The sequence below is a fragment of the Hylobates moloch genome, unplaced genomic scaffold (genome assembly GCF_009828535.3).
Source record: "Hylobates moloch isolate HMO894 unplaced genomic scaffold, HMol_V3 SCAFFOLD_12, whole genome shotgun sequence".
Lineage (NCBI taxonomy): Eukaryota > Metazoa > Chordata > Mammalia > Primates > Hylobatidae > Hylobates > Hylobates moloch.
The window spans coordinates 41,865,796-41,879,358 of record NW_026652287.1 but is presented as its reverse complement, the minus strand read 5'-3'; the positions used below and the strand labels follow the sequence as shown (position 1 = coordinate 41,879,358).

Below are 13,563 nucleotides of genomic sequence, written 5' to 3'. Positions count from 1 at the left end.
ATTTTGAAATCTACATTATTATTAACTATAGTTACTATGTTGTGCAGATCTCAAAATCTTCACAACCTATATGCTGATTACAAGATATTGAGTGAAAAAGCGATTGCAAAGAATGTAAAAATAATGTAAGAGGGAAAAATGTAACAAAATTAGTTGTTAGGGAAATGTACATGGAAGTCACAATGAGAGGCCACTTGTCACAAGAATGGATAAAATTGAAAAGATTGACCATAACAAGTGTTGGTGAAAATGTGACAGAACTGGAACTCTCATAAAGCACTAGTGGAAAATAGCTTGGCCATTTTTTTTGAAAATTACACACACCTACCATAAGACCCTACCATCCCACTCCTAGTAATTTATCAAAGAGAAATAAAAGCATATGTCTATACGAAGACTTGTACACAAATAAATGTTCATTAACAGCTTTGTTTGTAATAGCCAAACTCTGAAAACAACCCTCATGTCCATTAACAAATATATCCCAACAATGGAATATTATTCAGCAACAAAAAGGAATTATTAATACATTAACAAATTATACAGCAACATGTATAAATTGCAAAATAGTTATGCCTAGTGAAAGAATCCAGACAAAGAAAAGAGTACATGCCATATGATTCCCTTTATAGACAAATTCTAGAAAATACAAACTAATCTGTAAGGACAGGAATCAGATTAGCGGTTGCCAGGGAATGAAAATGTGTTTGCAGTGGCAGGGAAAAAGGAATTGTAAAAGAGCAGGAGGAAAGTTGTTGTTGCTGTTGTTGTTGTTGTTGTTTTTCTTGAGATGCAGTCTCACTCTGTCGCCCAGGCTGGAGTACAATGGCGTGATCTCGGCTCATTGCAACCTCTGCCTCTCAGGTTCAAGCATTTTTCCTGCCTCAGCCTCCCAAGTAGCTGGGATTACAGACGCACACCACCACACTAAGCTAATTTTTGTATTTTTGGTAGAGATGGGGTTTTACCATGTTGGCCAGGCTGGTCTCGAACTCCTGACCTCAGGTGATCCACCTGCCTCGGCCTCCCAAAGTGCTGGGATTACAGGCATGAGCCACCACGCCTGGCCAGGACAAAAGTTTTGGGGGTGATGGATGGACGTTCCTTATGTTGATTGTGGTGATGGTTCAATAAGTTATGATCAGAACTTATCAAAACATTTTCACTTTAAATGTGTGCAGTTTATTTTATGTCAGTTATGCCTCAGTTAAGCTGGACAGGTGTAGAGGAGGAAGGGAGGGAGAGAGAGAGAGAGGGGCTGAGATCAGGACCAAAAGCCAGAGAGACAGAAACTGAGAATGAGATGAGAGAGAAATGATATTTAGACAGAAGACAGGTGATAGATGATTGATAGTTGATAGATGATTGGTGGATAGCTGATAGGTAGATGATAAATAGATATTTTTGATAGATAATTGGTAGATAATAAATTGATAGGTAACAGTTGATAGCTATTGATAAGTAGATGATAAATACATGATTGATGGATGACAGGTGATTGATAGATGATTGATAGATTATAAATAGCAGATGATTGAGAGGTGAGAGATAATTGATGGTTATTGATTGGTAGATAGATAATTGATTGAGAGGTAGATAAATATTGATAGCTAGATGATAGATAAATAGATCATTGGTAGATATGTGACATATTGATAAATTCAGGGGCAAGGGGAGAGAGAAATAAAGGGGATATCGGAGGGGGAAAAAGTTTTTTAAACCGAGAGTGAAACAAGGAGATAGAAGAAAAGAAAGTGGTGGAAAGAGGAAAAGAACTGAGGGAGAAATTAAATGAAACAATGAAGGGAGACAGAGAAAGCATGAGGCCTTTGGCTTTGGCCATATTCTCACTCCTGTGGTCTCCCCTCCCTGGACGGCTGACCAGTCCATTCTCATGCCTCCTCCTCACCCTCGTAGGTGACCACCCGCCGGCAGAAGAAGGAAGGAGAATACAACGTCCAGCGACAGTGCCCAGGCTACTACCAGTCACACCTAGACCTGGAGGATCTGCAATGACTGGAACTCGCCAGTGCCTGGGGTCCCTTTCCTCCAGCCAGGGTCCAAAGAAGCTTGGCTGGGGCAGAAATAAACCATATTGGTCGGACACAGTCTCTGAGCCTTCCTTGACGTGACCCCTGACTGGTTCATGTTGGACTAAGAGAACAGTCTTCCCCCTTCGTGAAGTCCCAAAGGCAACTCTCAGTTGTGTGTTGTGGTTTCGCACCATGTCATCCATTGGGAACACCAGAATTGGTGAAAATGATTGTATTAGGCTGTTCTTGCACTGCAATAAAGAAATACCTGGCCGGGCGTGGTGGCTCACACCTGTAATCCCAGCACTTTGGGAGGCCAAGGCGGGTGGATCACTTGAGGTCAGGAGTTCAAGACAAGCCTGGCCAACTTGGTGAAACCCTGTCTCTACTAAAAATACAATAATTAGCCAGGCATGGTGGTGCATGCCTGTAATGCCAGCTACTCGGGAGTCTGAGACACGAGAATCACTTGAACCCAGGAAGCAGAGGTTGCAGTGAGCCAAGATCATGCCACTGCACTCCAGCCTGAGTGACAGAGCGAGACTTTGTCTCAAAGAAAGAAAAAGAGAAAAAAAAATACCTGGCCAGGCTCGGTGGCTCACACCTGTAATCCTAGCACTATGGGAGGCCTAGGCAGGCAGGTTGCTTGAGCCCAGGAGTTTGAGACCAGCCTGGGAAACATGGCAAAATGCTGTCTCTACAAAAGATTTTTAAAAATAGCCAGGCATGGTGGTGCGTGCCTGTAGTCCCAGCTACCCGGGAGGCAGAGGTGGGAGTATCACCTGAGCCTGGGAGGTCGAGGCTGCAGTGAACTGTGATTGCACCACTGCACTCCACGCTGAATGACAGAGTGAGATCCTGTCTCAAAAAAAAAAAAAAGAAATAAAGAAAAAAGAAATACCTGAGACTGGGTAATTTTTAAAGAAAAGAGGTTTAATTGGCCCACAGTTCTGCAGGCTGCACAGGAAGCATGATGCCAGCATCTGATCAGCTTCTGGGGAGGTCTCAGGAAGCTTCCAATCATGGTGAAGGCCAAGGGAGGGCCAGCATGTCACATGGTCAGAGCAGGAGCAAGAGAGACTTGGGGGAGCAAAGGTGCCACACACTTAACCAGATCTCACAAGTACAGACTCCCTGTTGCAAAGGCAGCATCAAACCATGAAGAATCTGCCTCTATGACCCAAGCACCACCTACCAGGCTCCACCTCCAACACTGGGGATTACAATTCAACATCAGATTTGGTGGGGACACATATCCAAACTACATTACTGATGATATGGACAGGAGACAGGGAAATACTGGGTAGAAGAGGGAGGTTCCCCAGCAAAGGCCCCATCCTCAAGCCTGGAGACCCATGGCCCTAAATGGGAACAGACAATCCTGTTTTCATGCCCCAAAGTCACCTTTTGGCCCACCGTGCTCCCCTATCCTGTACCCATATAAACCCCAAACTCCAGGCTCCACAAGAGGAAGAATGGCAGAACGACACAGCAGAGAGAAGAGAAGGAGCATCTGAATGCTGAGAGGAGTTCAGCTGGGGACAATCAGAGAGGAGACCAGCCACTGGATGGCCAAACTCCAGGGGAAGATCATCTTCCCACTCCATCCCCCTTCCAGCTCCCCATCCATCCCGCTGAGAACCACCTCCTCCATTCAGTAAAACCCTGGCATTCATCCTTCAAGTCTGTGTGACCTGATTCTTCCTGGATGCTGGACAAAGGACATGGGTACCAAGAGGGCACTGAGCTGGCTAACACTTAAGCCATCCACAGACAGCAAGGCTAAGGAGCACACTGTAACACACATCCACTTGGGCTTTGGGAGTCACAGTCTCCCACCCCTGGATGCTGCCATGGGACCAGAGCCCAGGGACAGTGGCCCCGGCTCCTGCACCTGCCTGTCTGTGTGCTCCCCATCCCATAAGGGGTTTGAGCGCACCCAGCAGCCAAACAGATGAGCCACACCCCTGTCGCATGTCCTGCAAGGGAGCTCAGGGAATCCTCCTGTTTCAGTGATATAGAAATTGCCATCATGGAGGCCAGACACGGTGGCTCACACCTGTAATCCCAGCACTTTGGGAGGCCAAGACAGGCAGATCACCTGAGGTCAGGAGTTCAAGAACAGCCTGACCAACATAATGAAACCCAACTCTACTAAAAATACAAAATAAATAAGCTGGGTGTGGTGGTGGGTGCCTGTAATCCCAGCTACTCAGGAGGCTGAGGCAGGAGAATCCCTTGAACCTGAGAGGTGGAGGTTGCAGTGAGCTAAGATCACGCCATTGCACTCCAGCCTGGGCGACAGAGCAAGACTCCATCTCAAAAAAAGAAAAAAAATTGCCATGGTGGAAAATCAACATTCCACTTCAGTGTAAGGTCTCCCTCCTTTGTCACTCAGTACATGCCCACCCTTGACTCCTATACCAGCTATCATACCCATCCTGTTCCTTTATATTCCCATGCTCCCGCCCCCAAGAAACCCTGGCAGTTGCAAGTTTCTCTTCCGCTATTTCATTCTCTGAAACTCAAATGCACCAGAATTTCCAGATTAGTGATCCTTGGGTAGCATATTATCCATCTCACGGGTCCTCTACAATGGGAAGTAGACCAAGAAGACATAAACGGGTCAGAAAGACACTACGGGCCGGGCACAGTGGCTCAAACCTGTAATCCCGGCATGTTGGGAGACCACGGTAGGAGGATCGCTTGAGGCCAGGAGTTAGAGACCAGACTTGGCAACATGAGACCCCCATCTCTACTAAAAGAAAAAAATAGCTGGATGTGGTGACACGCACCTATAGTCCCAGCTACTAGGGAGGCTGAGGCAGGAAGATCTCTTGAGCCCAGGAGGTTGAGGCTGCAGTATGATCGCACCACTGCACTCCAAGCCTGGGCAACAGAGTGAGACCCTATCTCTAAAAAAAAAAAAAATAGAGTGCAATATCTATATTATTTATAGCTTCCCTAAAAATTTGTTATTTTAAAATTTCATCTTTTCTGCTCTGTGCTTCCACGTGGTAATCATGTGAGTCCTAGAATGTGGGAATTTTTTTGGTTTTGTTTTCTTCTGTTTTTTGAGATGCAGTCTCACTCTGTTGCCCAGGCTGGAGTGCAACGGCATGATCTCAGCTCACTGCAACCACCGCCTCCCAGGTTCAAGCGATTCTCCTGCCTCAGCCTCCCGAGTAGCTGGGCTTATGGGTGCATGCCACCATACCCAGCTAATTTTTGTATTTTTAGTAGAGATGGGGTTTCGCCATGTTGACCAGACTAGTCTTGAATGCCTGACCTCAGGTGACCTACCCACCTTAGCCTCCCAAAGTGCTGGGATTACAGGTGTGAGCCACTGGGTCCAGCCTTAGAATGTGTTTTAATGCTTTGTTTGCTTGAAAAAAAATACCAATAGCCTATATCCAGTCTATATGACTTTTTTTAGATTCCACACAGAAGTGAGGTCAATGCAGTATTTTCTATCTGTGTCTGACTTAATTCATTTATCTTAAACTCAGTAGGCAGTAATCAAGGTTATAAAATTATTCAGTGCTTTGTCCTCATCACAGGATAAAGCCTACCCAATCAGAATTGATTATTATTTTTGTGAAATATCCCAGTGAATTCCAAAATAATATTTCAGGAAGAGTTTTTTATATCTACGTTCTCAAATAAGCTATCTAACTCTAGTTATTTTTCTGTTCTTGATTGCCCGTTAATTCAGAGTTGCATTTAATGAAATACCAGACTTTCCCTGATTCTCCAGGTCTATATGTGTTTGAAATTTGAATCAGGAAAGTTGACACAATTTGAGGGATAATAATATCAAGAGAAACTTTTCAGGCCGAGCGTGGTGGCTCATGCATGTAATCCCAGCACTTTGGGAGGCTGAGGCGGGCCAATCACTCGAGGTCAGGAGTTCGAGATCAACCTGACCAACATGATGAAACCTCATCTCTACTAAAAATACAAAAATTAGCTGGGTGTGGTGGTGGGCACCCGTAATCCCAGCCACTTGGGAGGCTGAGGCATGAGGATCACTTGAACCCAGGAGGCAGAGGTTGCAGTGAGCCAAGATCACACCACTGCACTCCAGCCTGGGCAACAGAGTAAGACCCCTATCTCAAAAACAGAAAAGAGAGAGAGAGACTTTTCAGTGTTATGAATCTAACAATGCACCGTCGTTCTGCTTGTTGGGAATAAGAGTTAAAGTCTATTTGTCTACTCGCCTGATCAAGCTTACTGAATTATCCCAGTCCTCTTTATCATTAATTTGCTTTTGTTTGATGGATTTACCAGTTTCTGAGATTGATGTGTTAAAAATGATAGAATACTGGCCAGGCATGGTGGTCCACACTTGTAATCCCAGCATTTTGGGAGGCTGAGGTGGGAGGACTGCTTGAGTCTAGGAGTTTGAGACCAGCCTGGGCAACAGAGTGAGACCTTGTCTCTGCAAAAAACAGAAAAAATTAGCCGGATGTAATGGCATGTGCCTGTAGTCCCAGCTACTCAGGAGGCTGAGGCTGGAGGATCACCTGAGCCCAAGAGTTCAAGACTGCAGTGAGGTTTTGTTTGTTTGTTTGTTTGGGTTTTTTGGTTTGTTTGTTTTGGGGTTTTTTGTTTGTTTTGTTTTTTTGGGTTTTTTGTTGTTGTTTTTTGTTTTGTTTTGTTTTTTGAGACAGAGTCTTGCTCTGTTGCCCAGGCTGGAGTGCAGTGGCACGATCTCAGCTCACTGCAACCTCTGCCTCCTGAGTTCAAACGATTCCCCTGCCTCAGTCTCCCAAATAGCTGGGACTACAGGTGTACATCACCACACCCAGCTAAGTTTTTTATTTTTTGTAGAGACAGAGTTTCACTATGTTGGCCAGGTTGGTCTTAAACTCCTGATCTCAAGCAATCTGCCCACCTCGGCCTCCCAAAGTGCTGGGATTACAGGCATGAGGCACCGCACCTGGCCTGCAGTGAGTTATGATGGCACCACCTCACTCCAGCCTGGACTACATACATACATACATACATAGTAAATAAAAATGAAAGTATAACATGAAAAAGAAAAAATCTCCTTTCCCTGCCCACCTGAAACCCAATCTCTCACCTCAAAAGGAAATTATTGTCTTTATTCCCTTGTGTCACACAAAGGAGTGTAATTTTTTGTTTTGTTTTGTTTTTGAAACAGAGTCTCAATCTGTCACCCAGGGTGGAGTGGAGTGGCGCAATCTCGGCTCACTGCAGCCTCTGCCTCCGGGTTCAAGCGATTCTCCTGCCTCAGCCTCCCGAGTAGCTGGCATTATAGGTGCCCGCCACCACGCCCAGCTAATTTTTGTATTTTTAGTAGAGGCGGGGTTTCACCATGTTGGCCAGGCTGGTCTTGAACTCCTGGCCACAAGTGATCGCCCGCCTCAGTCTCCCAAAGTGCTGAGATCACAGGCATGAGCCACCGCGCCCTGTTCTGAGCGAGCTTACTTAGGTGCTCTTAGGTGCTCACCCAGCCTAATTTTTTTGTTTAAGTATTGTCATATTTTAAAGTTTCAAGAGCTTAAAGCAAAAAAACCTCATTGTGGACACTGCAAAGAGATGTTAATAAAGGATTACGCTTTATTTCATCTGCACTATCTTCCCTTTTTTCCATAGCGTTTTTCAGGACAGCCTTCTTGGTCTCTCACTTTCTCTGCCTCATTAGCGAGCCTGTCCGCGATCAGTGCTATTGCGAGTCTCTCTCTGACTGTCTTCACTTTCCCTTCCTGTTTCCTGATATCTTCCTCAGTGACCAGAAATTGTTTGCAGAGGAGCTGCGACATACCCACTCCCTCTCTGGGAATTATCTCCACCGCATCTGAAGAGCAGGCAAGGTGGGGCACGGGGCAGGAGTGCTCCAGACCACTGCCAAGATCCCCCAGCAGAGATCCACCTGTGTAACTAGAGACAAGTTTTTGCAAGGTATTGGCAAGATCCAAAGTACTTAAAAGTTCTCCTGCACTGCTGTAAGCCTGAAGTCCTTGCAGTCTCCTCTGCCAGCAGACCTGCTGAGGCTTCTCCAAGCTCTCCTCCCATTGATGGTATCTGACCTCGTTGCCAGGATGGGGTGTAATTCTCGTAACTGGCCTCTTGAATGTGTAACTGGACATTCTCAGAGGGATTGAGGTGCTCAAGCCAGGCTTTGATTTGCATTGGTTTACACAGTCACGTTGCTTCCTCTGTGAACTCTTGGCCATCACACTTCTTTTCCTCTTACACTATTAAAATAAATCATGAAATGGGGTCAAATTGATCAATGAAGCCTGCCTTCTCAGGACAAGGATCTCAGCTGTTTTGGACTTTCATCCTTCCTCTCTCCCTCTGGGGATAGGTCTGACCTGCTTCCTGGGACATCATCAGGCAGATTTGAGTCAAGCACAGAAAGTTCAAGGTCAAAACTCTCCTTCATCATCTGCAAACCCCCTCCTTGTTTGAATACTATTTTATTCTCTTTCTGCCCTTGCCACTCTTAAATGCTCAAGTCCTGATACTCCCTCTCATGACACATATGACAATCTTTTCCTAAATCTCAAATCTTGCCTTTTTTTTTTTTTTTTTTTTTGTCCCACTCCGTCACTCGGGCTGGAGTGCAGTGGTGCAATCACAGCTCACTGCAGTCTTTACCTCCCCAGGCTCAAGTGATCCACCCGCCTGAACCTCTCGAGTAGCTGGGACTACAGGCGTGCATCACCATGCCTGGCTAATTGTAGTTTTTGTAGAGACAACGTTTCACCATGTTGTCCAGGCTGGTCTGGAACTCCTGAACTCAAGTTATCCACCCACCTCGACCTCCCAGAGTGCTGGGATTACAGGCGTGGGCCACCATGCCCAGCCCAAATCCTGCCATTCTTATGCATTACTTGACTATTCATCTGGTTAACACATTGACCTCTTGGTTTGCACAGTTCCTGCAGCTTGTAAGTCAACAATGAAATTATCAATGGCTCTGCTCTTCAAGCCTTAATCCCACACCCCAGACATTTTCAGCAACCCAAACTACCATGCTCAAAATTAAATAATTCAGGCCCGGCACGGTGGCTTACACCTGTAATCCCAGCACTTTGGGAGGCCAAGGCAGGCGAATCGCTTGAGGTCAGGAGTCCAAGACCAGCCTGGCCAACATGGCGAAACCCCATCTCTACAAAAAAATACAAAAATTAGCTGGGCGTGGTGGCGGGCACCTGTAATCCCAGCTACTCGGGAAGCTGAGGCAGGAGAATAGCTTGAACCCAGGAGCTGGAGGTTGCAGTGAGCCGAGATCGCACCACTGCACTCTAGTCTGGACGACAGAGCGTGACTGTCTCAAAATCAGTCAATCAATCAATCAATCAATCGGAAAACTTATTCACTCACTCTAAATTTCTGATTTCCAGGTTTCTTAATTCAAATGCCCATACCATAGAGACCTGTTCTTGATGAACATACCTTGAGGAACAGGTATCTATGATTTGGGTATTTGAATTACTCCAGACCTCCATATCTTCACCTTCCTCTCTCTCCTCTGATTCCTAGCACTCTTGGATTCTGCAGTCTGCGACCTCAATATTTCCCTTAGAGGCCAGGCACGGTGGCTCCACGCCTGTAATCTCAGCATTTTGGGAGGCCGAGGTGGGTGGATCACTTGAGGCCAGGAGTTCAAGACCAGCCTGGCCAACATGGTGAAACCCCATCCCTACCAAAAAAAGAAAAAAAAATTAGCTTGGTGTGGTGGCCCACAGCTGTAGTCCCAGCTACTCGGGAGGCTGAGGTGGGAGAATTGCTTGAACCCAGGAGGTGGAGGTTGCAGTGAGCAGAGATCACGTCATTGCACTCCAGCCTGAGCAACAGAATGAGACCCTGTCTAAAAAAAGAAAAAAAAAGTTTCACTTAGATTAATCAAAAATTCCTTACCGCTTATCACATCTGCCTTGTAAAACTTCAAACTTGGAACGTCCCTATTATCTGTGATGCCATGGCTACCGCTGTCATATGATCACTGCTGAAAAAAGAATCACATGACATGATGTCTTAGTGCCACTATAAATACAAAATATTCTCCATCAACTGGGAAGAATCCATCATGCATAGAAACTTTATTTTCTGTGTATGCATTGTCATGTTTACTCCTCGATTTTCCCCAAAACTTGTTGCAAAATTTTCTCCAGCTTTCTTTTTTCCTCATAGATATTTAATTCTCCTTAACTTACCTGATGGTTCCCAAAGACGTTAGTTGCCAAATCTGCAAATATCCCTGATAAGCATTGAATGTTTCCAAATTTCCTTTAATTGTATTTAAAGAGATTTCCTGCCAGGCATGGTGGCTCACACATCTAATCCCAGCACTTTGGTAGGTTGAGGCTGGAGGGCCACTTGAACACAGGAGTTTGAGACCAGTCAGGGCAACGTAGGGAGACCCCCATCTCTACTAAAAATTAAAAAGTTAGCTGGGGGTGATGATACACGTCTGAGGTCCCAGCTGAGTGAGGGAGGCCAAGCGAAGAGGATAGCTTGAGCCCAGGAGGTCAAGGCTGCAGTGAGCAGCAATCAGACCACTGCACTCTAGCCTTGGTAACAGAGCAAGACGCTGTCTCATAAATAAATAAATATATTTCCTTCATCCACCAAGAGTGATCTGAGCCTCATTCCTTCTTCCTTTTTGTTAATTTTATGCTTCCAATATTGCAATGTAATCTTTGTATCATCTTTTTTTTTTTTTTTTATTTGGAGTCCCGCTCTATAGCTCAGGCTGGAGTACAGTGGGCGATCTGGGCTCACTGCAACCTCTGCTGCCCGAGTTCAAGCAATTCTCTTGTCTCAGCCTCCCAAGCAGCTGGGATTACAGGCACACACCTCTATGTCCAGCTATTTTTTTGGTATTTTTAGTAGAGATGGGGTTTCGCCATGTTGGCCAGAGTGGCCTCGAACTCCTGACCTCATGATCTGCCCACCTCAACCTCTCAAAGTGCTGGGATTACAGGTGCCCCCATATCTTTAACTTCTGTTTTTCTACTGAATCCCTTCTTCGGCATTTAAACATGTTCAAGAGGTCTCCTAGCTACACAGACATTCCTCTCCTAAACTTCCTGGGAGCCCCTCCTTCACCACTACTCTCTATCCCGTCCCCTTAGCTATGAACCACTGAGAAAAGATCATCTACATCTACATCTCCTATCTCCTCACCTCCAGCTAACTCCTCAGGCCACCCCAAACTTCTGTTTTCCTTCACAGTCCTATGGCTGCTTCTGTTGCTAAGGCCGCAATGACCCCTTTGTTGTTAGATCCCAAAGGAATTCTCATTATTCATCTGACATGACTCGAAGTGGAAAGCTTTGAAGTATGCTTGGAACAACCTGGACATGTGAATCTTACTTTACAGCTGTGAACCGTAGAAAATCTAAATATGGCCAGGCGCGGTGGCTCACACCTGTAATCCCAGCACTTTGGGAGGCAGAGGCGGGCAGATCATGAGGTCAGGAGACTGAGACCATCCTGGCTAACACAGTGAAACCCCATCTTTACTAAAAATACAAAATATTAGCCATAATATTAATACAGGTGGCTGTGGTGGCATGCACCTGTATCCCAGCTACTCAGGAGGCCAAGGCAGGGGAATGGCGTGAACCTGGGAGGCGGAGCTTGCAGTGAGCCGAGATGGCACCACTGCACTCCAGCCTGGGTGACAATGCGAGACTCTGTCTCAAAAAAAAAAAAAAGAAAAGAAAAGAAAAAAAAGAAAATCTAAATACGGGGCAAGTACATCTGATAACATTCAACTCGCAAATTGAGATGTGCCATCAGTGGAAAGTACGAACTGGATTTCTGGAACTCATTACAAAAAACAAAAATCATTTAAAAGGTCTCATGTGGAGTCCTAATAAGATAAGTAACCAGCAACAAGGAAGGGGCCCCTGGTTGGGGGAGAACAATTGTTCTGAGAGATGGCTAACTGCAAACAACCCACTGGCATGACATTCTGTTCCAAAAGACCTCGGTCTGCACATAGTCCCAGCAACACGACCTTATCTGCACACCTTACGTGCACGTAGCCGCCTCCAGCACGACCCTATAAAATCCCCTCCAACCTCTGCCTCTTTGCAAACGGCCCCTTCTCTTCTATGCTGCCTGTTGCATCCTTGCAACCTATCTTCATATCCTCTCTAATAAATCTGTCTTTCTTTACCTAGGACTGTCTTGGGAAATTATTTTACTGCCCACAATGCCAGCCCCAGCCAGTCGCACCTAAAATGTCTCAATAATTTTTACATTGATTGCATGCACAAATCAGAATATGTTGGCTATCGTGGGTTAAAATAGACTTTTAGAATTCATCGTGTGGCATGCCATCTGTGGCTGAGGTGCTATATTGGTGCTTATCTAGGAGTTATCACCAGACAGCCTGTGTTCTGTTCATGCTTGGTTGTTTGCAGAGTTGCATAGCCTTCAAAACATTTACTATCTCAATATATCCACGTCCTCGGGAGAGGGTTAGGCAATATGCGCTTTGTTTCCATGGGACGTTCCATCCTTAGCAATTCCTTTGGGGATTATTTGACACCTGTCATTTCCACAGGTGGCCTTGTCCTAGAGGAAGGTGATAGTGGGACTGCTGATCTTTATTATTATTATTATTATTATTTTGAGATGGTGTCTCGCTCTGTCGCCCAGGCTGGAGTGCAGTGCAGTGACACGATCTCGGCTCACTGCAACCTCTGCCTCCTGGGTTCAAGCGATTCTCCTGCCTCAGCCTCCTGAGTAGCTGGGACTACAAGTGTGCGCCACCACGCCCAGCTAATTTTTTGTATTTTTAGTAGAGGTGGGGTTTCACCATGTTAGCCAGGATGGTCTCGATCTCTTGACCTCATGATCCACCCGCCTCGGCCTCCCAAAGTGCTGGGATTACAGGCGTGAGACACTGTGCCTGGCCAGGGCTGCTGATCTTCTGGGTAGAATTTCAGCCTTGCTGTCTCCTGTGTATGAGGAACTCTGCCTGCTCCATCTTGGTCCCTTCCAGTTGTTTCACTTCAAGTTTCTTTACCTCCTTCTTTCTTATTAACCAAAACATGGAATGAAATATTTTGTAGCAATTATTTTATGCATCATCTGGTTAGGTGGAAGCTACTAGTTGTTTTTACTCTAGCAGAATTAGGGTAGCCGGAAGTGACTATCAGAGTATAAAGTATCCTCAGATCTCAGGTACTCTGTGGGGAAAGCGAGAACTTGTCTTGTCCATGAGGCCAGTGTGAAGGGTAAGGGTCTTTATCCCTGACACAAGGCTTGAGGCAAAACTTTACACTCTGCCTTCTGTCCTCCAGCCAGAGAAGTTTCTAGCCACCTCCATTCTAGGCAGAAAGGATCCAGGCATTATGTGGCTGTCAAGCCCTGGAATTTTATATTCCTGGACTTTGTGGGTTACCACACGGATACACACTGTCGACTTCATTCTGCAGCCAGCTTCTCACATCTAACAATATATCCTGACTGTAATTTAATATAATTAAATGTACATAGACATTATTGTTTTAAGGCCCATGAATGTCATTTCATA

At 45.6% G+C, this 13,563-nt stretch overlaps 2 protein-coding genes across 5 annotated transcripts in view; one reads left to right on the top strand and one right to left on the bottom strand.

The window, feature by feature from the left end:
* Window positions 1-2,059, top strand: part of MUC16 (mucin 16, cell surface associated) — a 220,729-nt gene extending 218,670 nt beyond the window's left edge. Inside the window, exon 105 of the mRNA XM_058425754.1 lies at window positions 1,918-2,059. Coding sequence (XP_058281737.1) covers window positions 1,918-2,016 — 99 coding nt within the window. The 3' untranslated portion in view covers window positions 2,017-2,059. The remainder of the gene's footprint in view (window positions 1-1,917) is intronic.
* A 5,536-nt stretch (window positions 2,060-7,595) lies between these two features.
* Window positions 7,596-11,266, bottom strand: MBD3L1 (methyl-CpG binding domain protein 3 like 1). 4 transcript variants are annotated; one of them, XM_058425951.1, is made up of 3 exons: window positions 11,199-11,266; window positions 9,930-10,017; window positions 7,596-8,257 (listed from the first exon to the last, which is right to left on the bottom strand). In XM_058425951.1, exon 3 carries the CDS (start codon window positions 8,234-8,236, stop codon window positions 7,634-7,636), a length of 603 nt encoding a protein of 200 aa, XP_058281934.1. In that variant the 5' UTR covers window positions 8,237-8,257; window positions 9,930-10,017; window positions 11,199-11,266; the 3' UTR covers window positions 7,596-7,633. The 4 variants fall into 4 exon arrangements, with proteins under 4 accessions (XP_058281934.1, XP_058281935.1, XP_058281937.1 ...); XM_058425952.1 differs by having other exon boundaries at window positions 9,930-10,014; window positions 11,199-11,236; XM_058425954.1 differs by lacking the exon at window positions 9,930-10,017 and having other exon boundaries at window positions 11,199-11,214.
* Between the last annotated feature and the right edge of the window lie 2,297 nt (window positions 11,267-13,563).

Coding starts and splice junctions, on each gene's coding strand:
- MBD3L1 (XM_058425951.1), bottom strand. CDS start 8,236: ATGGCCAAGAGTTCACAGAGGAAGCAACGTGACTGTGTAAACCAATGC.